The following is a 26,293-nucleotide window of genomic DNA, read 5'->3' on the forward strand; positions in this document are numbered from 1 at the left end:
TGGTGTTTCCTGCTTGGCAGGGGGTTGGACTCAATGGCCCTTGCGGTCTCTTCCAACTCTATGATTCTATGATTCTATGTTTGTTTTGCTTTCTGTCTGTGAGAAAGGAGGGGGAGGAACTACTCTTACAGACTTCTGTTCCTAGTACTGTGTTGGGTTTTCTTTGATCTGTCTAGAGACAAGATGGCAGCATGAGAGAGCTGTATCTCTCGTACATGTTTGTTATGTTCTTTCATTTGTTTAATCAGTAGAAATAAATTAGGTATGCAACAAAACCTCCACAGCTTTGCTTCCGTTACTCTGCTGCTTTTGAGGTGCTCACAATAGCAAATGTGAGTCCACTGCACCAGGACCTATTCCTTGGGAATGCTGGGCTGCTGTTCCTGTAATCGGAAGGTCGGAAAAGGTGCTCCCGACACCCAGCTCATACAGGCGCTGAAGACGTGGGCTGTACATGGGTGTATGGAAAGCTCCTTCCCTGAGTTGGGTTAGTTGTGAGGCTATAGACACCTGTATTTCCACATAATTTTCCTTGACCATTTGGCTACATGACATGAGTGCATACAGTCAGGATGGGGGTGGGGGTGGGGCAAGATTTGACCAAAGAAAGCAAGCTTCTTGCTCTCCAGGGGAGGACAGTGTTGTTTTACATGCTCCATCATACCCAAAGCTGAAGTTAAACATTCTGAATCTTGGAGAGTGTTTCTTGACCTAAGATCAGGGGCAAAAGGAGAATGCTGAGCAGCAACGTTCAAGTTTAGATAGCTAGAGATACTCCTGGTCCCTCGGAAGGAGAGGAAGGGATTGCACTTCTTTCTGACACCAGGATGTATAGCATAGAAAGACTCTCCTCCCTGGAAGAGAGGGGAGTGGTTGTGGGCAGGAGCCCAAGCACTGCCCCTAGCAGGGGGCGTTAGCCCCCTGCCTCCCCCACCCACCTGGCTGGCGCCCACGCCCATCTCCAGGCACCCAACCAGGTGCTGCCGAGGGGGCGTGTACAGCAGCCTAAATGCTGCAACGCCAGCCCCTCCTCGGCCTCACTCTCCGTCGTCCCGTCGCGAGTCACCCACCCTCCACTCCCTTTTAGCTCAGGGTCTAAGTTTTTTCCTTGGCCTTGCTATGGACCTTAGGTTGGTCGCCCTGGTTGTCCGGGGGGCCTGGTAGGAATTTTTCCATTTGGCATTAGGCCTTTTGGTTTTTTCGCCTACTTCGTAGCAATCGTCACAACTTTCGTGGTATTGGTGGGTAGGTTAGGCATTGGAATAATGTGTTGTGGTGTGTCGAAGGGCTAGGTGTGGCCATCGCCTATGCCTTCAATTTTTGGGTATTCCAGTCGTGTATTCTGTCCGATGCCTGCTTGGCGGGAGGCCATGGCACGACATCAGAGGAGAGCCTATAGTTGGATTAGCATCAACAGGCTCCACCTACTGGTGAATAAACCCCCCTTGTTGTGGACATCCAATGCCTAAGCCAATACCCTTTCACTGCTGTAATCAATAAAGTTGTGGCCTTTTCTTGCCCATTAACCTTATATCACGTGTCCTTGTGTATTCATTCCACATTGCGGGGGTCGAGTCCTTGAACCACAACATAACCAAGCACTGGCATGTGATTCAGTCACCGCCTGACCAGAGCAATATGGCCATCACCACACCTTCCTCCTCCTGCTGTGGATGGTGGGGTGGGGTGGGCAAGTTGGGAGGCTTTAGACACCCAACTTGTCACTTCTTTCTAAGAAGGAGGATGTCGCAGGGACCTATGCTTGGCTGGAGAACCACATTGCAAATCTCAGGTAAGGTTGAATTTTGAAAGATGGTGCATTTTGGTTCATGTATTGCTTCTGAAAGACCATGTGGTGATGATGATGATGATGATGATGACTAAGCTAAGTCTAGGTATTATTGCTACTGTATAAATCCAATGGACAAGTCAGCTGGTTGGGTTGTATCATAAACCTGAACTTCTATTAGCACATGTGAGTATCCCATGGCTTATCTCTGTGTTAGAGACTTTGAACAGAGGGGGCTCCTAAACAAGCAACAATCTATATATCCCAGGACTCTTTGGAGGGAGTTATGAATATTAAAGAGGTATACATTTATGGAGTGGAGATGACCCCAGAAGATTGCTCCTTCCCTGGAAGAATTTCCATCATACAGAATTGGGCAGAGGAAGACAATTATTATATATGTTATTCATAGGGTCCAGTATATCATGATTCATCAAACATTTAAGAAGAGTGTGTTCAACTGCAGCTGTTTGTGGACTTTGAAGCAAATTCTTGAAAATGCAGGACCTTCTGAAGGGACCCTCAGTTCTTGCAAATGAGGTTTTAGCTGCTGAGGTTCTATTGCTCTTTGAACCACATTAAGCATTGAAAGACAAGGTTGATTTACACCAGTCCATGTCAGTGAAATGGAGATCTTCATTAACAAGTCCATCAAATTATAAGAGAGATATGGCTGTGTAGGGCTTCTCTGAAAGGCTATTCCAGCCCCTTCATGCATTCACTTTCATCATTTATCGCTACTTCCTTTTACAATTTTATCTTTTATTTATACTTATTTGATTCCATGCATTGTTATGGAATGCACAAGGTCTGAGCTCAAATTGAGATGGAACGTACGACGCAACGGTGCATCTGCGCGTGCGTGGGTCACGTTTTGCCACTTCTGCGCATGTGCATGACATCATTTTGAGCGTCTGCGCATGCGTGAGCGGCAAAACCCAGAACTAATACGCTCTGTTACTTCCGGGTTGCCATGGAGCACAACCTGAAAGCACTCAACCTGAAGCACATTCAACTCAAGGTATGACTGTATTAGGATGCTAAGTGAGAAGGCAGCACAAATTGTGTTTCTGGTTAGCAGAAGCCTAAAGGTCCTCATGAACCTCTCTCCATTGTTGATATCTGGAGCAATGAGGCCAATCCACGTCCAACTGAAATGCAGGAGCAGTTGGACTATCCCCAGATACTGATGTTTTTCTTTGGGGACCATTAGGTAGGCAAAAGGGAACTGAGTTTTATCCTGAAAAGCATCAGAAACGAAACCATAACTGACCTACTAAAGAACAGAAGAGATTAGTGCCATTTCCCCCAACAAAATCCCAAATGCAAAACTTTGTACTTTCTTGATTGACAACTTTTCTGTTATATGGGAGAGAATAAATGACCGTTTGATGAAGCTAGGCATCCTTACTCTACTGAGCTTAGCTGAATCTCAGTTAGCTGTTTGGTCGCAGTAACCTGTTTGTCGTGGGTTGTTTTTGTTTTGGGCTATGTAGTGTTGGCAATTTTGATTTTTCTGTTATACTGTGGTCATTGAAGTAGTTGTACTACTAGATACATTACTTGTATTATTCTTTCCCCAGCCCCCACCCCCATGGAACATTTTATTATTTATTTATTTATTTATTTATTTAAAAAAGTTTTACTCCAGTTACAAAAGTACACTCATCGTCTTTCTTCATATCATACATTACTTTCTATAGATCGGTTATATTTGATGAAGGTTTTAATGTTGTCTATTAGATAAGGTTGGGGGAGAAGAGAGGTAGGGAGAGAGAGAAGGGAGGAGAGAAGTGGGGTAGTAAACTTTCATTCTTCTACATAGTGTATGTGTGAGGTTTTGTATCAGCATCACATGGGTACTACACAACACAGACCTTAACACCACCATATACTTACAACTGAGCTTTGCAAGGACATCTGCAATATTCAGGCAACTGGGCCTCACGCGTAGACACATCTGTGGCTGAGAGACCCTACTGTCCACTTCAAGCTAAATTATCCAGTTATTTTTCACGAAACTAATGATCTTTTGAATATTTATATAGCAAATAAGGATACACTAGGCATGTAAACCTCAAGTCTTGCGTTTACTGTAAATTTCACGTACTCTTTTCTCTTGTGTTTCTTTATCCTGAGCTCCCAGAGTTTTTCTCAAAGCTTATGACACTTCACTGCTCTATCATGTACCCTTTTAATTTCACCACTTTAGTCTTTCATATTTACATTATATCTCATGTGGCACTAGCTTTTATCACTTCATTGTTTGTAATTTCTGTTTGCATTCTCCTACATGAATGTTGACAAGTTCCTCAAAGACCCTTCTCCATGATCCACACCATTTATACCTGTGGGATCTTGTAGAATTAGCTAAAGCTCATCCACACTTCTCGAAGCTACAAACATGAATCTGACCAAACTGCGGGTGGCAGTGGAAGACAGAAGTGCCTGGCGTGCTCTGGTCCATGGGGTCACGAAGAGTCGGACACGACTGAACGACTAAACAACAACAACACCCACACTTCTCCTTGTCTCACTGCTTTCCACTGGGGAACACCACAAATTGCTGTTTTTTCCGATATGGAAGGAGAGAACAGGTTTTCTGTGGGAAAGGAGTAGGGCATGGGGGGGGGGAATGGTTCAGATCTGTGCCTAAAAAGGGTGGATCAAGTGAGAAACAGCTCTGACTCATGGACAAGCCCAGAATCTCCTGAATCAACTTTGTTAAGAGAAGGTTGAGGGCAAATGCTCTTTCTGTCTTAGACGCAGGAATGACATTTTCACATCTCTCCAAAGAAACTGCAAGAATATTCAGGATTTTTCCTTCCCTCCTGACATTCATACCTCTGGGGTTTTGTAGATGCTTGACATGGTTGAAATATCTTTGGATTATTTCCAAATAATCTGGCAAAGCAAAATAAGGACTAGACAAATTGATTTGAAAGGTCAAATCTGTTTTAATAACTTGCTAATATCTCCTTGCATATTTTGAAATTATCCAGTATATTTTGGGCATGACTCATGCCTATTGTGTGTCAACTACTTTAAAAATGTTTTGCACCTTGCAGCACATGAAGAACACCCCTGGCTCCAATAATCAATGTGACTCTCTTGATATGCACAACAGGAAATAAAGAGATACCAATGGAATGTGTTTCTTTCATGTTGGAAAAAAATGCATAAGTAATTTATTTGTAATATCATCTAAGAATTTTTTATTTTCTTAATCAACAGATTCATTCTTATTGAATTGCAATAAGGATTTCTTATTAGGAAAAATATAAAACAGTCTTCAGAAAAGAATTCATCAATAAGGTTTAGCAGGAGAAAAATGAACAGTGGTAAGGATGGAATATGATTCAAATGATAATTTTGTGTTCTGATTCCCCAAACAATAGCTTTTAAGGAGCTACATTCCCAACTCATGTGTCCTGCCTTTATTGCTACCATGCTGGCTATCAATCGCAAAGACCAAAAACATATTTTAGGAATCAGGTGCCATATTAAGTCTTTGTAGTCAGGTGCTCCTTTGTATTCAGACTAGGCCTGAGTACAATAATGTAGCACTTGGGAAGGAAGATGCAGCCCAGAAGCCCAGCACTGGAGGCCAACATAGAGAAGACCTGCACGGCTACCATGTATTTCCCCTTGGTGCTCAGGTAGGTGGGCACAAAGGACACCCAAACACTGCAGAAGACCAGCATGCTGAAGGTGATCAGCTTGGCTTCATTGAAGGACCCGGGAAGCTTTCTGGCTAGGAAAGCCACCGTGAAACAGATGGCAGCCAGGAAGCCCATGTAGCCAAGGACAGTGTAAAACATGGCAGCAGATCCTTCATTGCATTGCAGGATGATCTCTCCAGCCTGGGAGTGCATGTCAGAGTCTGAGAATGGAGGAGAGGTACCCAGCCAGATGACACAGATGAGAATTTGGATACTGAAACAGGAAATGACAATGGAATTAGCCAGACTCTTTCCCAGCCATCTCCTCACCCTGTTTCCTGGCTTAGTGGCCAGGAAGGCCAGCACAACGGTAATAGTTTTTGCTAACAAAGAAGAGACAGCAACTGAGAAGATGATGCCAAAGGCTGTCTGCCTGAGAAGGCAGGTCACTTTCCTTGGCCGGCCTATAAACAGAAAAGAGGACAAAAAGGAAAGGAGGAGGGAGATAAGGAGGATGTAGGAAAGGTCCCTGTTGTTGGCTTTGACTATGGGAGTGTCAAGATATTTAATGAATATTCCTAAAACAAGGCCTGTGATTAAGGACAAAAACAGGGCAGTAGAAGCCAAGAGGGTCCCCAGATATTCATCATAGGACAGGAAGATGATAATTTTGGGGATGCATTGATCTCTGTCCTTGTTAGGGTGTTGATCTTCTGGACATTTGGTGCAGTGGTCTGCATCTGGAAAAAAAAGAGTGTCTGTTTGAACATTTTCCTGTAGACTAGCAAAAAAAAGCTGGTCAATTTTGAATCTAGCCATCTCCTACAAATGGAAACAGTGATGGGACTTGCTGTTTCTGCTTATCAACACAGAGAGTTGGTCCATTCTGTGTATGTCCCTCGTGCTGATAACCTCTTATTCACCTCCCAGGGAAGAGCTTGGTGTGATCTTGAAGTTCCAAGTTGTTAATTGCAGCTACATCTGATCTCACCCCAACACCAGGTATTGTCAGATGGGTGTAATTTACAGGGGGAAAAAGTTCCTTGGAGGAGCATGGACTGGAATTCTGGTCTTCCCAGTACAAACCAAACACCCTAGTTACTTTGCCACACTGACTGGTTCAAGGGAGCCGACCAGATGCAGCAACGCTGCCTAATTCTTACATACTCAAGGCTGTCTCAATGGTACCTGGGAAGCTTTTTAAGACTATGTAAATCACTGTTGAAACTTTATTAAGTTCAGCCATAAGATTATACTTGAATATTCCTCAACCAAGGACATATATTATTGTTCTTTTTGCTGCACATTCCTCTGAAGTCTCCTACCTTCCTGAGTGGAGATTGTCCGTTCTGCACATGGAGCACAACCATGGCAGCAAATAGGTTTCCCTTCCTGAACCTTCTTGGCATATCCAGGGCGACAGCTTTTGGTACACCTGGACTGAGGAAGGGTCTGACCAAAAAGAGAAAAAAGCATCAATGAAAGACTGTTGCCAAGTAACTTCTGGGCCAGTGTACAGTCTCAGTCTGTGTGGAATAGACACGGATTTGTTGTGGATTCTTTTTTTGATCCATGAGACAAAACGGAGGGTCATAGTCCTTGGGACACAGTTGAAGCAGAAATAGACAATAACAGAGAAGTACATAGAGACTGTATTGGCCTTTGGTTTAGGAGTCAGAGCTGTGTGTCATTATTACAAAGTTCTAGGGAACACAGTACAAATCTGCTGTCATGGAAACCATTTACAATAACAAAATCCAGAGAAACAAACAAGCTGAAACAGAAAGGTATTTGGAGCAGCGGTGTTGTGCTTAATTCTGAAGTCTGGCATGCTTTCTGACCACTGCAAAAGCCATGCCCCAGTCATAAGCCAACCTGCTCCTCCATTTTAATGTTTCTTATTTTGACTTTCCACCGTTTATCTCCTCCCTCGTTTTGTGTTAGCCCATTAATTGGATAGGCATAAGTTATACTGTTGTTTCCCCCAACAAAGAATCAGAGCTCAACATATCTCTAAAAGGGAATAGAATGCAACCAAACCTGGTTGAAAAGCCTGGACCACACAAGAGCCTCTTGGTCAATGGTGAATTTTCGGCCTGAGGATCCCTGTCTGCTTATGCTCCCAAATTTCACGGCACCAAAGGACTTGTTGAGAAATGGCACCCAATTCACAACGTCAGATTCGACTGTCAACTGCCCATTCTCATCCAAATACACTCCTTCCACGGAAGCATTGTAAAACTGAGAGCTGCCCAGGAAATGGTGAAACTAGAGTAGGAAAGAAAACATGCACATTTTTTAAAAAAGAAAACCATCTGGATAACCTGGCCTAATTAATGAAGGAGTTAGTAAAGACTGACACAGGGTGTGTGTTTGGGCAATGGATCTGTGGCCCATTGTTTCTGCTTCAGCCTTCTGGGACAGATTAAAGCCATGAGATGCGTAGGTTTCATTCCACACTCGTGGAAGAACTCTGCATGCATAAGCTTCCTATTTGTCAAAGTAAGGTTGTTGGGAGTGGTGCGTAGACATTAGCTTCCTTGCTACTAATTGCAGGAAGCCTTGCTAAGGGATCATGTGTCAAAGTGGAGGCAGATTGTCTTCTCAACAGCAAAATTAGGATGTGGGTAACAGTACAGTAAATGGAGGAAGCTGAGCCAGTGTTGAGGAGAACCCGATTTAACCCGATAATGGAATTCAAGGTACTGATCCCTGTTATCAGCAGATCGGTTGAGACCACTGCAGTAAGCAACAACAAAAACAAAAACAACTGGCTTTGAAGAGGTGATTGTCCTGGTCAGCAGAGATATTGGTGAGGTAAAAAGGAATACCTGCCCAGACTGTATCCTTTGATATTTCAGCCTGTTTTTAACCTTCGCCACCATTTGATTTGATGTGGAGGACAGCGCAGCCCTTATGGCTCGTGCCAGAGCAAGGACAAGGTAGTATATACTGTAATTATCCAGAGACAGGGTGTTCTCAATTACTTTGTCAGGCGGGGACTCCAGAGTGTCATCTTCCCTGCACCTTTTCCTTCCTTTGACAGACAGTATGTGCTTTGAATATGAACACTTAAATGATTTCTCCCCAAACTGCAATATAGGATATAAAAACGTGCCAGAATTATCATAGTTTGGCCTTCTTTTAATACGAGTTAAGAAAGAGAAAAACCCATGAATGTGCAGGGGAGAAAGAATATTGTAAGACAAGTTCCCGGTGATGTTCCACAAAGCTGTTGTGATCCAGATTTTCCCCACAATGGGTCTTACATGCTTTTCAACTATGAATTGCAAAATAGATATTGAACTATAGAAGTAACGATTCTCCCCATAGTAGACTAATACATTGACTTTGCTCCACATGAAAAATGTTTTGGAAGGTGACGGTATTTCCATATTCTGTACTAGGATGCTTAGTGAGAAGGCAGCACAAATTGTGTTCCTGGTTAGCAGCGGCTTCAAGGTCCTCATGAACCTCTCTCCATTGTTGGTGTCTGGAGCAACGAGGCCAATCCAAGTCCAGTTGAAGTGCAGAAGCAGTTGGACTATCCCCAGATACTGATGCTCTTCTTTGGGGACCATTCGGTAGACAAAAGGGAACTGAGTTTTATCATTAAGAGCATCAGAAACAAAACCGTAACTGACCTAGTAAAGAACAGAAGAGATTATTGCCTACAGAATCCGAAACATAGTACTTTATATTGGTCTGAATGATAACTTTTCTCTGACATTGAAAACAATATCCCGGGGGAGCTTAACAATATACCATATTTCGTTGTTTGCTTTCAAAAAAAGGTGACCGAGTCTTTGGAATGGGTTCTGTTTGCTTTATGTTATGCCCTGATGGCATTTTTGTTATTGCTTTTACAACATGTTTCTTGTAGCAAATTTATCTAATTGTATTATATGATTTAATCATTATTTATTCATTAAATTATCAAAATTTATGAAAAATAGATACTGTTAAAAAGGAAAAAGCTCACACACAATCACAATGAACATTTGTAGCTCACATTAGACCTATAATAGCTAAAGTACCGATTCTCCACATGAGTCAGTTTCGTGTTTGGAAATTAGTCAAATTTATTTTTACTAGACATTCTATTTCAGATCTTTCTAGGCATTCCTTGAAGTATTGCAAAACTCAACAGTGTTATCCCATGTGTTGGAAAGGATGTTCCACTACAGGGACATATCAACACATGTGTTTGGAGTGTCACAAAATGAAAAGTTGTGGGGAAATGTGTTTACAGAATTATCCCTTCTTCTAAGGCAGACAGTACTCATGGCCCCAGGACTGGCTCCGCTTAACTTGTATAGACACGATATGTAGCAAATTAGAAACCAAGTATTTTGCCTCATGTTTATTGAATGTTTCCTTTTGCATGATTGTTCATGTATATCACACATGGCATTAGCTTTTATTATTTATTTATTGTTATTTCAGTTTTGATGGCTAGGAATCCACATAACTGAAATATTCCATTCTACCGCATGAATTTTGACAATTTCCTCCAAGACCCTTCTCCATGATTCACACCATTTATACCTGTGGGATCTTGAAAACTCAACTAAGGGCTTATCCACACTTCCCCATGTCCCATTGCTTTCCTTGGGCAAAATCACAGATTGGTGCTTTTTTCTGGTTTAGAGTGAAAGAACAGATTTTCTGTGGGAAAGGAGTAGGGTAAGGGGGAAATTCTCAGATCCATGCCAAAAAACCACAGGGCAAATGGAAAGCCACTCAGACCTTTGCTTTCTAAGTGTAGATGGGTCCAGAGTCTCCTGAGTCATCTTTGCTAACAGGTGGTTGAGGGCAAATTCTCCTTCTGCCTTAGAATCATGAACAACATTTTCACATGTTTCCAAAGAAATTACAATAACATTCTGGGACTTCTCCTTCCCTCCTGACATTCATACCTGTGGGGTTTTGTAGATGCTTGACATGGTGGAAATATATTTGGATGTGTCAGTGTCAGCCCCTTCAGTAACAGCCAATACCTTATTCCATGGTCCACAATAATAGTTTGGGATGTTTGGCTGCCCAGGGCAGAGCAGGTCCACCATGGCGCCAGAAGTCATTCTGGCATCGTAATAGTTGTCATAGATGTCATAGCCCAGGGTGAGGTTGGCGGAAAGCCTGTGGTTCTGATTAACCTCCCGAACGGCAAACAAGAAGGACAGGATATGCCAGTAGGCCGGGACTCCTCTCCTGGAAAAAAGTGTGTGTCATCTTGACATTCTTTCCACACAAAGACCAGATTGTATCATCCTTGCCTGTGACGGGGGGCAAAAATCATGAGATGCTTCTGCAGCATCTGTACACCTGAGATCCATAAACCGCTTCCTGTTCAAAGGTTAGAAGAACGGGCTATTCTAAAGCAAAGGTCTCACTAGTGTGGGTGAAAGCACACAGTTTGCAGTAGATGACTTTCTGACATTCAAAACAAATCTGACCATTTCCCTCCAAAAGGATGAAAATGGAAGACATGATTTACCAAGCAAAAGTACCAGAAATGAAGATAGCAGACAACAACATTTGGTCTCGATGAGGTCATTTTCAGTTTGCATAAAGCTTTTACAACAGTAGGCACAAAAGGACTTACCCATAAACTCTGGTAAAGGGAGGCTCATTGAAGACGCTTGGCTTGAACACAACAGGTACTGCAGATACAACCCCGCTGATGTGGTAGTCTCCTGCCCTGAACCAATTCAAGGGTTCATTTGGATCCCTTATCAAAGTCAATGGGCATTTTGCTTTTGGCACCCCAGATTTTACTTCCAGTAGTAGCAACTGCAACCACAGCAGAAGCGGAAGAAGTCGACACATTCTGGGTCTGCTTGCTACCCCTCCCTTCCTATAGGCTGCTATCAGCAACAGATCTATCAAAGTACTAGCAACCAAAAGCCCAGCTGCCATGATGTAATCAAAGAGAGGAAACGTGGCTTGAGAGACAGCAAGGGTTCATTTGAGCCTCACAAAGGCAGCATAGGTTGCCCACCTTTGGGGGCCCAGGAGAGAGGTATTTATGTCCACTCTCTTTCAGGCAAAGTCTGTAGAACTTACATGATGTTCCTTGTGATTGGACTCTAATATGACCTTATTTCAAGGCTGCTGGTGGGAAGTCTCTTGAGCTTTGGTAAGAAAAGGAGTAAATCACCATTATTTTAAATAATTGTGAAGGAGAGGATTGCCTCTGCAGCCTCCTGGACTCTCCTGGTGGATCCAGGTGCAGAGCAGGAGAAAAACATGTTTCTGTGAACTTGTCATTGTAGTTCTACGTTGTGACATGGGTCAGAAATTGGGCAGTGGAGCTTGGCACGACCTATCCCAGTGTCTCTGAAAGAGTCAGCCAAGGACCATCAGGGGACATCAGTTCCACAGCCCAAGCAGTACCTCCTGACTCCCCCATCTGTGACCATGCATAGTCCCTTTGCCTAGACCAATGGCAGTACTGCCAGTTTAAAGTATGCTGAATACAGGTTTCTAGGAGATAAGGAAGTTCAAGGGGGAGGGATAGAGAAGGAAGGGATGTTCCACTCTTCTGAAGGCCCAGGGCAAGAGAATTTGTTGCGTGAAATTAGGTTGAGTGATGTAAGGTTACTATCTTAAATCGTCATCCTAATAACCTGGCAATAGAGAGGAAAGAGATAAGAGAGGAGAACTGTTATAGGAGGAGGAGCTGAATGTAAAAGGAGTGGGGAGGAAGTATGGAAGTTTTTGGAGTAATATGATAGAAGCATTGAAGGGAGGAGGGAAGATGAAATGAGAGAAGACAAGTAAAATGAGAAGTTTGGAGGGATATAGAATAAAAAGTGGGATAACAATCTCAGCATTCAAGGTATATGAAAGGAGAAATGACGAGAAATGAAATACTGAATGAACATTTGGGGAGGGACCATGGCTCTGGGCTTAGGCTCTTAGAGTGCATGATTTGCATGCAGAACACTCCGTGTTTCATCCCCATAATTTCCAGGTATGGCTGGAAAAGGGCTCCTGCCTGGAAGTCTGAAGAGCCACTCCCAATCATTGTGGACAAGGGATCTCCAATGCTCCTCATGTTTTTGGACTTGGGTGCAGAGACCCAGGGTTGGACAGTGTTCTCGAAGCTACCAGCATGAGTCTGACCAAACTGTGGGAGGCAGTGGAAGACAGGAGTGCCTGGCGTGCTCTGGTCCACGGGGTCACGAAGAGTCGGACATGACTAAACGACTAAACAACAACAAGCAGAGACCCAACATTTCCCACACTTTGATCCTCTGTGTGTTAATGGTCCAAAGAAATGGCCTCATATTTCATCAGTTCATTGTAAAATTGCATATCATTATATATATATATATAATTGCTCCCTTCTGTTGTTGTGTTGTTGTTGTTGTTGTTTTATTATTATCATATATGTATTATTCAAAGGGACGTTGGTGGCGCTGTGGGTTAAACAACAGTGTCTAGGACTTGCCAATAGAAGGTCGGGGGTTCGAATCCCTGCAACGGGGTGAGCTCTTGTTGCTCGGGCCCAGCTCCTGCCAACCTTGCAGTTTGAAATCACATCAAAGTGCAAGTAGATAAATAGGTACCACTCCAGCGGGAAGGTAAACGGCGTTTCTGTGCACTGCTCTGGTTCACCAGAAGCGGCTTAGTCATGCTGCTCACATGACCCGGAAGCTGTACGCCGGCTCCCTCAGCCAATAAAGCGAGATGAGCGCCACAACCCCAGAGTCGGTCACGACTGGACCGAATGGTCAGGGGTCCCTTTACCTTTATATTATTCAAAAGTTACAATACAGTTCTCTCCACTGCCATAATATCACATAATGATCACTCCAGTCCTCAATCCCATTTCACTTGTTGACTCACCAGATAACCTCACGGGGAACCCAGACACAAATCTGGTTGGCTCCCTTCTCAGCATGATTGGTTCAGAAAGGACCAGTGCAAGAGGAAGCTGCTGTGGGCACTGCTGGGCTGCAAGGGCTGGATGTCCCTGTTGTCAGACATTTTAAATGTGTTATAACATGTCAGTATATGGAAACATCACCGCTGCAGACACCCAGATTGTTGACATCACATGATGTGCTTATCTGTGGGAAAGAAGAATTTCCCAGGACGTTCGCAGGCTGGATAAGTCTTTGTGAAGAGTGTAACTTGAAAGCTTCTGTGTGCACATGTTCAGGAAGTTTATCTGACTTGCTAGAAGAACTGAACTGAAAGGACGTGTTTTTTTCTCTAGTGCTGTAATGTCATAAATAAACATCATGTAAATAGATTTCTGACTTATTTTCTTTCCCCTGCGGAAGCAGGAGGGAGGGGTTGTGCATTTTACCCATGCTTGGGAAAATGTCGCCTATTAAAATCTCTCTGGTCTGTCTGGATATCAGCCAGAGGAGGTTACCGGTAAGCAAGCTCCTAGGACAGTGAGAGGGGCCAGACTCTATGGAGGGGGCTTGCAAACCGACAGACACTAGATGGTGCTGTGGAGTTCCAGCTTTTGCCAACGTGTTTTCCCATTGTGATGTTTACAACCTGTTTTCCTGAAACCCCTTTTTGATGTGTCTAGATCCAATCTAGGGAGGCTATAATGCTTAGTTATGCTTGAACAGCAAGGATAATGTGGTGTAACAATGTTCTAACAGGGGTATCCACAGACAGCCGGCAAAGCAAAAAAAGTACTAGACAAACTGATTTGAAAGGTACAAACCTATTTTAATAGCTTCCTAATATCTCTTTGCATATTTTGAAATTATCCAGCATATCTAGGGCATGACTCATACCTATTCTGTGTCAACTGCTTTAAAAAATGTTTTGCACCTTGCACCACATGAAAAACACCCATGGCACCAAAATTCAAGGTGACTCTCCTGATATGCACAGCAGGAAATAAAGAGATACCAATGGAATATGGTTCTTTTCATTTTGAAAAACAATGCATAAGCAATTTGTTTGTAATACTATCTAAGAAGTTTTTATTTTCTTAATGAACAGCATTGATTATTATTGGATTGTGATAAGGATTTCTTATTAGGCAAAATATAGAGACACCTCAGAAAAGAATTCATAAATAAGGTTTAGCAGGATAAAACTGAATGGATGGAATATGATTCAAATGATAATTTTGTGTTCTGATTCCCAAAACAATAGCTTTTCAGGACGTACATTCCCAACTCATGTGTCCTGCCTTTATTGCTGCCATGCTGGCTATCAATTGCAAAGACCAAAAACATATTTTAGGAATCAGGTGCCATATTAAGTCTTTGTAGTCAGGTGCTCCTTTGTATTCAGACTAGGCCTGAGTACAATAATGTAGCACTTGGGAAGGAAGATGCAGCCCAGAAGCCCAGCACTGGAGGCCAACATAGAGAAGACCTGCACGGCTACCATGTATTTCCCCTTGGTGCTCAGGTAGGTGGGCACAAAGGACACCCAAACACTGCAGAAGACCAGCATGCTGAAGGTGATCAGCTTGGCCTCATTGAAGGCTCCTGGAAGCTTTCTGGCTAGGAAAGCCACAGTGAAGCAGATGGCAGCCAGGAAGCCCATGTAGCCCAGGGCAATATAAAACATGGCAACAGATCCTTCATTGCATTGCAGGATGATCTCTCTGGCCTGGGAGTGCATGTCTGAGTCTGAGAATGGAGGAGAGGTACCCAGCCAGATGACACAGATGAGAATTTGGATACTGGAACAGGAAATGACAATGGAATTAGCCAGACTCTTTCCCAGCCATCTCCTCACCCTGTTTCCTGGCTTAGTGGCCAGGAAGGCCAGCACAACGGTTATAGTTTTTGCCAACAAAGAAGAGACGGCAACTGAGAAGATGATGCCAAAGGCTGTCTGCCTGAGAAGGCAGGTCACTTTCCTTGGCCGGCCTATAAACAGAAAGGAGGACAAAAAGGAGAGGAGGAGGGAGACAAGGAGGATGTAGGAAAGGTCCCTGTTGTTGGCTTTGACTATGGGAGTGTCAAGATATTTAATGAATATTCCTAAAACAAGGCCTGTGATTAAGGACAAAAACAGGGCAGTGGAAGCCAAGAGGGTCCCCAGATATTCATCATAGGACAGGAAGGTGATAATCTTGGGGATGCATTGATCTCTGTCCTTGTTAGGGTGTTGATCTTCTGGACATTTGGTGCATTGGTCTGCATCTGGAAAAAGAAGAGCATCCTCATGAACATTTTCCTGCAGACAAGCAAAAAAAGCAGGTCAATTTTGAATCCAGCCAGCCCCTACAAATGGAAACGGTGGTGGGACTTACTATTTCTGCTAATCAACACAGAGAGTTGGTCCTTGCAATGTAGGTCCCTTGTGCTGATAACTTCTTATTCACCTCCCAAGGAAGAGCTTGGAGTGATCACGAAGCTCCGAGTTGTTAATTGCAGCTACTTTTGATCTCACCCCAACACCAGGTATTGTCAGATGGGTGTAATTTACAAAAAAATGTTCCTTGGAGGAGCATGGACTGGAACTCTTGTCTTCCCCGTACAAACCAAACACCCTAGCTACTTTGCCACTCTGACTGGTCAAGGGAGCCTAGCAGATGCAGCAACACGGCCTAATTCTTACATACTCAAGGCTGTTTCAGTGGTACCTGGAAAGCTTTATTAAGATTATGTACATTACTATTGAACCTTTATTAAATTCAACCCTAAGATTATACTTGAATATTCATCAACCAAGGACATATTTTATTGTTCTTTTTGCTGCACATTCCTCTGAAGTCTCCTACCTTCCTGAGTGGAGATCATTCCTTCTGCACATGGAGCACAAGCATGGCAGCAAATAGGTTTCCCTTCCTGAACCTTTTTGGCATATCCAGGGCGACAGCTTTTGGTACACCTGGACTGAGGAAGGGTCTGACCAAAAAGAGAAAAAAGCATCAATGAAAGACTGTTAGCAAGTAACTTCTGGGTCAGTGTACAGTCTCGGTCTGTGTGGAATAGACACGGCTTTGTTGTGGATGCTTTTTTTGATCCATGGGACAAAACAGAGGGTCATAGTCCTTGGGACACAGTTGGGGCAGAAAGAGATAATCAAGAAGAGAGAATTACATGGAGACTGTATTGCCCTTGGATTTAGGAGTCAGAGATCAAATCTGCAGTTATTGAAATTGTTTAAAAATATCAAAATCCAGAGAAACCAACAAACTGAAACAGAAAGGTATTTGGAGCAGCTGTGTTGTGCTCAATTCTGAAGTCTGGCATGATTTCTGACTACTGCAAAAGCCATGCCCCAGTCATATTCTAACCTAGTTTTAGCCCATTACTTAGGTATATTATTGTTTCTCCCAACAGAATAGCAGAGCTCAACATATCTCTAACAGGGAATACAACTCAATGAATGGGTTTTCCAAACCTGGTTGAACAGTCTGGACCACACAAGAGCCTTTTCGTCAATGGTGAATTTTGGGCCTGAGGATCCCTGTCTGCTTATGCTCCCAAATTTCACGGCAGCAAAGGATTTGTTGGGAAATGGCACCCAGTTCACAACGTCAGATTCGACTGTCAACTGCCCATTCTCATCCAAATAGACTCCTTCCATGGAAGTATTGTAAAACTGGGAGCTTCCCAGGAAAGGGTGAAGCTAGAACAGGAAAGAAAGCATGCACATTTAGAAAAGAATAAAATTATCTAGATAACAGAGCCTAATTGCTGAAGATCTTTGTACAGACTGACAATGGGATCTTTAGCCCATTGTTTCTGCTTCAGCCTTTTGGGACAGACTAAAGCCGTAAGATACATAAGCTTTATTCTGCACCCATGGAAGAATTCTGCAAGGATGAGTTTCCTTGGCTAGTAATAACATGAAGCCTTGCTAAGGAATCAGATGGTAGAATGGAGGCAGATTGTCTTCTCAGCAGCAAATTAAAATGTGGGTAACAGTACAGTACAGTGGTACCTCGGGTTACAGACGCTTCAGGTTACAGACTCCGCTAAGCCAGAAATAGTACCTCGGGTTAAGAACTTTTCTTCAGGATGAGAACAGAAATTGTGCGGTGGTAGCATGGCAGCAGCTGGAGGCCCCATTAGCTAAAGCGGTACGTCAGGTTAAGAGCAGTTTCAGGTGAAGAACGGACCTCCAGAACGAATTAAGTTATTAACCAGAAGTACCACTGTAAATGGAGGCAAAGTAAAGTCGAGCCTGAATGGAATTCACAGCACCAATGCCTGTTCAGCCTGTGAGGAAAACAGCAATATCTGCCAAGACCGTATCCTTTGATATTTCAGCCTCTTTTTACCCTTTGCCACCATCTGATTGGATTTGGAGGAAAGGGCAGCCCTTAAGGCCCCTGCCAGAGCAAGGACAAGATTGTAAATACTGTAGTTATCCAGAGACAGGATTTTCTCAATCACTTTGTCAGGCGGGGACTCCAGAGTGTCATCTTCCCTGCACCTTTTCCTTCCTTTTACAGACAACATGTGCTTTGAATATGAACACTTAAATGATTTATCCCCAAACTTCCACATAGCATCGTAAAATGTTTGATAATCGTCATCGTTAAACCTTCTTTTAATATGAGCTAAGAAAGAAAAAAACCCATGGATGTGCAGAGGAGAAAGCAGATCATAAGACAAATTCAAGGTGATGTCCCACAAAGCTGTTGTGATCCAGACTTGTCCCACAATGGGACTTAAACATATTTCAACCATATATTGCAAATAACGTACTATACTAAAGAAGTAACGATTCTCCCCATAGTAGACTAATACATTGACTTCGTTCCACCTGAAAAATGTTTTGAGAGGCACTGTTATTCTCGTATTCTGTACTGAGGTGCTAAGTGAGAAGGCAGCACAAATTGTGTTCCTGGTTAGCAGGGGCTTCAAGGTCCTCATGAACCTCTCTCCATTGTTGGTATCTGGAGCAACGAGGCCAATCCAAGTCCAGTTGAAGTGCAGGAGCAGTTGGACTATCCCCAGATACTGATGCTCTTCTTTGGGGACCATTCGGTAGATAAAAGGGAACTGAGTTTTGTCATTAAGAGTGTCAGAAACAAAACCATAACTGACCTAGTAAAGAAGAGAAGAGATTAGTGTTGTCACCCCTAACAAAATCCCAAATCCAGTACTTTGTACTTGCCTAGATTATAACTTTTCTCTGACACAGGAAACAGAGAAACGGCACAGTTTCATGGGGGCTAAGGAGCTTCACCCCAGGGAGCTTCACAATAGCCCATATTTCATTGTTTGCTTTCAAAAAACGGTGACAGTCTTTGGAATGGTTTGCTTTTGCTTTATCTTATGCCCTGACTGCATTTTTTTTACCCCTTTTAGAACATGTATTTTGTAGCAGTATTATTTAATTGTATATGACCTCATCCTTATTTATTCATTAAAGTGTCACATTTAAGAAAAAAGGACAGATTTTGTTAGGCCTAATATTAAACGACATTCCCAGAGACAAGCAAAATGTTTTCCTTTACGCAACCGCAGCAGCCAGAATACTGATCACAAAGAACTGGAAGGGGGAGAAAATACCATCATTATTAGAATGGCAAAGTAAACCCTGTGAGTTTTTGGAAATGGCAAAATTGACGGCAATTATTAGAGGCCATTCAAATCAGAGAATAATTAAAGAGTGAAGGCATATATGAAAAAATATGGTTCCAGAACTGGAATATTAATAGATAACAGGTAAAATGTGCAGGGGTAAGCAAGGAAATAGTAAAAGAATCAGCTGAACAATGATTAAATTACAACAATACAACAAGATGGAAGAAGTAAAATAAATTAATAAATTGAGATCACACAGGGATGAAGGGGAACGGGGAGTATAGGGGGTAAAGGGGAATTTGAAATATTATTTATAATATAAAAGTTTTAATATAATATTTCCAACTGTGTTGTATTTGTATATAGCAAAGAGAAGTTTAGAGTAATTAGGTATTTCTTAATTTAGTTAATTATGTAATCGGTTTATGTTTAAAATGAATATGGATGTTGAATTTGATGTTTGTCATTTTTCCTTTTTTGGTTTTGGAATCTATCCATCTATCTCTATCTATATCTATCATCTATCTATCTATCTATCTATCATCTATCTATCTATCATCTATCTATCTAACATTTTAAGCTCAGATTAGACTAATAATAATAATAATAATTTATTATTTATACCCCGCCCATTTGGCTGGCTTTCTCCAGCCACTCTGGGTGGCTAATAATAGCCATCAGTTCTTCTATATAAAATTAAATCATAAAATTATTTGCTATAAACACTACATGGGCATCTATCTAAATGGGTATGTATACTAGATTGCTGAGGTATTTGTAGTAGAAGAAAATTTCCTGTTGCTTGTCCATGAAAAAAGATATGCTTTGTGGCATAAACTCATATCTGGAAGATGAAATCCTCCTCTTGATACCATCAGCTCAATTTTCTTAAGATTTATCCCAAATAAATGTACAAAGTGTACTACTAATCTTTGGAGAATAAATATAGTTTGACAACAACACATTTCATTTTGGGTTTACAATGGGACAGTGCAAAATCATAACTTTTTCCTGCCTTATTTATGTTTCATTTTTAAATCTTAGTACTCATTTGGGTTCTCATCCCAGTTGTTTCTCCTCTAGATGACACTGCATTGAGCTCCTGTGGAGATAGACAACTCCTTCCTCCATTTGCTATCAAGATCTGATTACTGTGCTTTGAATATGAACATTTAAATGCTTTCCACAGAACCACAAAAGTGTGGTTCTGCATTTTTACACCGCATCCCCTGTATTTCACCAACACTAGATACAATACTAGTGAATCACAGAATCGTCAAATTGGAAGGGACCACAAGGGCCATCTAGTCCAACCCCCTGGGATGCAGGAATCTTATGTGGCTAGAGTTCTGATTACGACTGAAAGCATGTAACAAGAACATATCATTTCAGGGTGTTTGTGGCCAGACAGAAAAACTTAGAACAAAGCTCCCACTCCTGGATGCCAACATTTGTGAAGATGTTTAAGAATTGCTCTCCTCCCTGGATTGCTCAAAACCTCACCTTCAGAAATGATTTTTTAAAAAAATAAAATAAAAAAATCTAAGCACAACACAGATACTAGCTGTGAAAGAAGCACAAGCAAAACATAAGGAAGGGGAAATTATAAAGGTCAGTTCATATGGGGAGAAGCCACCTTTTTAAAATATTTTTTTCTTACTTTTAAAATTCTATTTTTTATTGAAAATATTTCAGTTAAACCAAGAAAAACAAGGAAAGAAAGGTTCAAAAAACAAGCAAACAAACAAACAAACAAACAAGGAGGAAACTATTATTCTATACATACCTATATAATACAATGGCATATAAATGATGATTCTGATTTATATACAATTGTTTATAGCATACTATATTATTTATGAATGCTTTCCAAACATCATAATATATGTTCATAAAGATATGTTGCACAGTGTCCAGATCAAGGGAAATAATAGTGCCACTCTATTCTGCCTTGGTCAGACCACACCTGGAATACTGTGTCCAGTTCAGGGCATCACAGTTTAAGAAGCATTTTGATAAGCTGGAATGTGGGCAGAAGAGGTCAGCTAGGATGATCAAGGGTCTAGGAGCCAAGCCTTATGAGGAATGGTTGAAGGAGCTGGGTGTGTTTAGCCTGGAAAAGAGGAGACTGAGAGGAGATATGATAGCTACATTCAAATATCTTAAGAGCTGTCCCATAGAAGAGGGAACATGGTTGTTTTCTCCTGCTCTGGAGGGTAGGTCTTGAACCAATGACTTCAAGTTGCAGAAAAGGAGATTCCAGCTGGAAAACCTTTTGACTGTAAGCTCTGTTTGACAGTGGAACGGTCTCCATTGGGACGTTGTGGACTCTCCTTCCTTGGAGGATTTTAGGCACAGGTTGGATGGCCATCTGTCAGGGATGCTTTAGCTGAGATTCCTGCATTGCAGGGGGTTGGACTAGATGACTCTTGGTTTTCCCCTCCAACTCTAATATTCTATCATTCTATTAGTCTAAGAGTTGCCATGTCTTCTATACTTTGATTACAGGGGACCATAGAGAGGGGCCATAAGGGGGGCATAGAGAGACCCTACTATACCATTAAAGCTAAGTGATCGTGTTATTTTTCATGAACCTAATAATCTTTCATGAGTAAAACATATAAATATGTAAATAATAAGCAGGACCACATTAGGAATGTGAATCTCAAGTCTTTCCTTTACTGTAAATTGTGCTTACCTTTACAGGTTTATCTAAGGTTTGCTTAGCCTGAGCATACAGAGTTTGTTTCAGAGATGATGACATTCCATTGCCTTGTCCTGCACGTTTTTTTGTATTTTGCCTCTTGTTTCTTTAATGTTTCCTTTTGCATATTTGTACTTTTGTATCTCACATGGCACTAGCTTTCATTACCTATTCCATTCTTTTGCCTTAATTTTGACAGTTTCCTCAAAGATCCATTACCATAAAACACAGGGCTTTCCCTGGGAAAGGAGTAGGGTAAGGGAGAAATGGCTTGGACCCATGCCTAGAAAGCTCAGACCCCTGCTTTCTAGCCATGGGATGAGAGGAAGTGTGGATGAGTCCAGAATCTCTTGAGTCATCTTTCCTAAGAGGGGGTTGAGGCCAAATGCTCCTTCTGCCTTAGAATCATGAACGACATTTTCACATCTTTCCAAAGAAATTGCAATAACATTCTGGTATTTTTCCTTCCCTCCTGACATTCATACCTGTGGGGTTTTGTAGATGCTTGACATGGTGGAAATATCTTTGGCTGTGTCAGAGTCAGCCCCTTCAATAACGGCCAATGCTTTATTCCATGGTCCACAGTAATAGTTTGGGATGTTTGGCTGCCCAGGGCAGAGCAGGTCCACCATGGCACCAGAAGTCATCCTGGCATCATAAAAGTTGTCATAGATGTCATAGCCCAGGGTGAGGTTGGGGGAAAGCACGTGGTTCTGATTGACCTCCCGAACGGCAAACAAGAAGGAAAGGAAATGCCAGTATGTCGTGAAGGCCACCCTGGGGAAAAACTGTACGTCAAATTGACATCCTGTTTCTTTCCACACAGAGTCAATATTGTGTCGTCCTTACCTGTGATGGCCGGGGGGGGGGGGGGCAGAAATCATGAAATGAATCTGCACACCTGAGATCCATAAACCCCTTCCTTTCCAAATATTAGAAGAATGGGGTATTCTAATGCAAATGTCATAATAGTGTGGGTGAAAGCACACAGTTTGCAGTAGATGAATATCTAATATTCAGAATGAATCTGAACATTTTCCTCCAAAATGAAGAAAATAGAAGACATGATTTACCAAACAAAAGTACCAGCAATGTACTGGTAGCAGCCCTAGCCAAGGGGAGACAGGAAGGGTAGCTGCCCCCCCCCCCCATCAATAAAAATAATTAACTATCTGAGCCTCTGCCCACTCAAACAAAACTCCTGGCTACGCTCATGCCTGGTAGACAAGGACTTTGGTGTCCATGAGGTCTTATTCAATTTGCATAAAGCTTTTACAACAGTAGGCGCATAAGGACTTACCCATAAGTTCTGGTAAAGGGAGGCTCATTGAAGACGCTTGGCTTGAACCCAACAGGTGTAGCGGATATGACCCCACTAATGTGGTAGTCTCCTCGCCTGTACCAATTCAAGGGTGCATTGGGATCCCTTATCAAAGTCAATGGACATTTTGAGCTCAGCATCTCTGGTGTTGCTTCAGGTAGTAGCAACAGGAACAGCAGAAGCGTACTTATTATATGCTTGCCTTTAACCCCCACCTCCTTAATCAGAGAGAACATGCCTGGCATACATGGCTTGAGAACCAAAGAGGATTCAATTCAGCCCCACGTAGGCAGCATAACCCCACCCCACCCTCAGTGGCACAATACAGAAGTATTTATGTACCAGTCTCTTCTGGCTGAGTCTGATGAAGTTGCATCATGTTGTTGTTCTCTGATGAGGTTGCATCATGTTGTTGAACTCAAATATGATTTTATTCCTCTTGAGCCTTGACAAGATGATGACAAAGAAATCGCCACTGTTTTTTATAATTACGTTTCCCTCACACCTTGCTGCCTTCATGGCTCCAGGTGTAGAGCTGAAGAAAAGCATAATAAAGCCATAGAATCGTAGAACTGGAAGGCACCTCAAGCGTCATCTAGTCCAACCCCCAGCAATTCAGGAATCTGAGTTAAGCATCCATGACAGTAAGCCATCCAACCTCTGCTTAAATACCTCCAAGAAGAAGAAGAAGAAGAAGAGGAGGAGGAGGAGTTTGGATTTGATATCCCGCCTTTCACTCCCTTTAAGGAGTCTCAAAGCAGCTAACATTCTCCTTTCCCTTCCTCCCCCACAACAAACACTCTGTGAGGTGAGTGGGGCTGAGAGACTTCAGAGAAGTGTGAGTGGCCCAAGGTCACCCAGCAGCTGCATGTGGAAGAGCGGAGACGCGAACCTGGTTCTCCAGATTACAAGACTACCGCTCTCAACCACTACACCACACTGGCTCTCCAAGAAAGGAGAGTCCACAACATCCTGAGGGAATTCATTCCACTTTCGAACAGTTCTTACCATCAGAAAGTTCTTCCCAGTGTTTAGTCTGAATCATCTTTCTTGTAACTTGAACCCATCGTTTCAGGTCCTACCCTCTAGAGCAGGAGAAACAAAGCTTCCTCCATCTTTTATGCAACAGCCCTTTGGGCATTTGAGGAACTTGCCACTGCAATGTGCTTCTACATTGTGGCATGGGTCAGAGAGGGGAAGGGGAGGTTGCCTTGACCTTACCAGCATTGCTCCCAACTTTTCCAGCTACAATCTAAGGTCACTGAATGTCCTTGGAGATGCTGACCTGAAGCAGACACCTTCTGGGTTTCAGAGCACCTACACAGAACTTCACCTTGGCAATATAGAATCGTAGAATTGTAGAGTTGTTGAAAACCTCCAGGGTCATCTGGTCAAACTCCCTGCAATGTAGACATCTCAACTACAGTATCCATGACGGATGGCCACCCAAGCTCTGCATAAAACCCTCCAAGATAGGACAGTCCACAGTCTCCTGAGGGAAATGGTTCCATTGTCGAACACCTCTTACTGCCAAAGTTTCCCCCGATGCTTAGTCAGAATCTCCTTTTTTTGTAACTTGAAGCCATTGGTTCAAGTCCCATGCTCCAGAGCAGGAGAAAACTAATTTGTTCCCTCTTCCATGTGAGAGCCCTTAAGATATTTGAAGATGACTATCATATCTTCTCTCAGTCTCCTCTTTTCCTGGTTAGGTTAAAGATACTCAACTCTCTCCACCATTCTTCATAAGGCTTGGTTTCCAGACCCATGATCACCTTGGTTCCCCTCCATTACACAGGTTCCAACTTGTCAACATGCTTCTTAAATTGTGATGCTCAGAACTGGACACAGTATTCCAGGTGTGGTCTGACCAATGCAGCATAGAGTGGTACTTTTACTTCCCTTAATCTGGGCACTATACATCTGTTGATGCAGCCTAAAATAGCACTAGCTTTTTCTTGCTGTTGCACCACACTGTTGACTCATGTTAAGCTTGTGGCCCACTAAGAACCCTAAATCCTTTTCACATGAACTGCTAGTAAGCCAGGTGTCCCCCATCCCATATTTATGCATCTGGCCTTTTCTGCTTAAGTGCAGAACATTTCAGAACCTAAGTGCAGGTTCTCTAACACCCACCCTTGTTTACACACACACACTTGGCCCTTCTAGTCTGTTTTTAACACACATACCCTTGTGTGTGCTCATTTTTTTGGTTGAAAGGGAATCTCAGTGTTGTAAAAATTCACCTCTACACCCCCTTGTTTGTTACCCAGGTGAGGAACAACCACCTTTTGAATAAACCACAGAACCAAGGAAACTATTTCCAAGTCCAGCATCTGGATTTAGGGACCCAGCGTTTATTATAGCTATTGTAATAGGACAGAGCTCACTCAACTCAACATGCCAGTTGAGAAGGTCTGCCTCCAGGCACTTCAGAAGAAAAGCTCATATAGTAGTTCAAACATAGCAAGTAATCATTAAAAAATCTTCACATAGATCAGGAAAGGTCACAGGTCATGAGAAGTAAAGCGCACATGGCCCCATCCTGGTATCTTCACCCCCCACATCACCTTGAAGTGGTCCTTGTGTGCCCAGGCCATTGGACCATCTTATGTCTTGGGTGTCTGGCATTATCCTGGCAACCTAGCCTTCAGTGAGGGAAGAGCATGATAAAAACCTCTTCCTGGGTCTCAGATAGCTTCAGGGATAGCTGAGTTACACTCTGGTGCTAAAACATCCTGCCATTTGTACCACTTTCGGAGGTAGATCAGGAGAGAGGAGAGAGCAGCTTAGGAGGGAGACTCACAAATGCAGAACACACAAAAATCAAGCCGAATGCATTCTAAAAATGTTCCAAAATACATTCTGAAAGGTTAGATACAATTAAAGTGAAGCATTGAAACATGATTAAAATAAGGTTTTAATGGGGTCTCTAATTCTTATATCATCAGGGAGGGAGAGGAAGTGAGGGAAAGCAGGGTGGAGAGTTTTGAAATTTCCCAGAGGGAAAGGAGAAGGAGATACACTGGTGGGGGAACGGGAGGGTGGGGGGAGCGCATCACCCCCGGCACTATCGGGGAGGGGGGGTACCATCACGCCTGCCCCCGGACACGTGACACGCATCCGCCACCGCAACGGGTGCCATGCCCCCGCGGGTGCTGCACCATGCCCCCAGGATGCACACCATGCCCTGCGGCTGGTGCGCCATGTCCCCGGGATGCATGCTGTGGTGTAGTGGTTAGACTGTTGGACTAGGACCTGGTAGACCAGGGTTCAAATCCCCGCTTAGCCATGAAGCTCACTGAGTAACCTTGGGTGGTCACTGCCTCTCAGTGT

At 42.8% G+C, this 26,293-nt stretch overlaps 1 protein-coding gene and 1 long non-coding RNA gene across 2 annotated transcripts in view; both read right to left on the reverse strand.

The window, feature by feature from the left end:
- The window catches only part of LOC310671174, a 36,146-nt gene extending 25,710 nt beyond the window's left edge, over positions 1-10,436 (reverse strand). The window contains exon 1 of the long non-coding RNA XR_014507861.1: positions 10,371-10,436. This is a non-coding gene — a long non-coding RNA (uncharacterized lncRNA). The remainder of the gene's footprint in view (positions 1-10,370) is intronic.
- LOC310672793 (vomeronasal type-2 receptor 26-like) lies at positions 5,293-9,032 on the reverse strand (the record flags this gene model as incomplete). The annotated part of the gene is made up of 4 exons (XM_083430451.1): positions 5,293-6,191; positions 6,777-6,903; positions 7,492-7,719; positions 8,721-9,032. 4 exons carry the CDS (start codon positions 9,030-9,032, stop codon positions 5,293-5,295), a joined length of 1,566 nt encoding a protein of 521 aa, XP_083286577.1.
- Positions 10,437-26,293: the final 15,857 nt, after the last annotated feature.

Source organism: Podarcis tiliguerta (assembly GCF_965153285.1).
Source record: "Podarcis tiliguerta genome assembly, chromosome: 2".
NCBI lineage: Eukaryota > Metazoa > Chordata > Lepidosauria > Squamata > Lacertidae > Podarcis > Podarcis tiliguerta.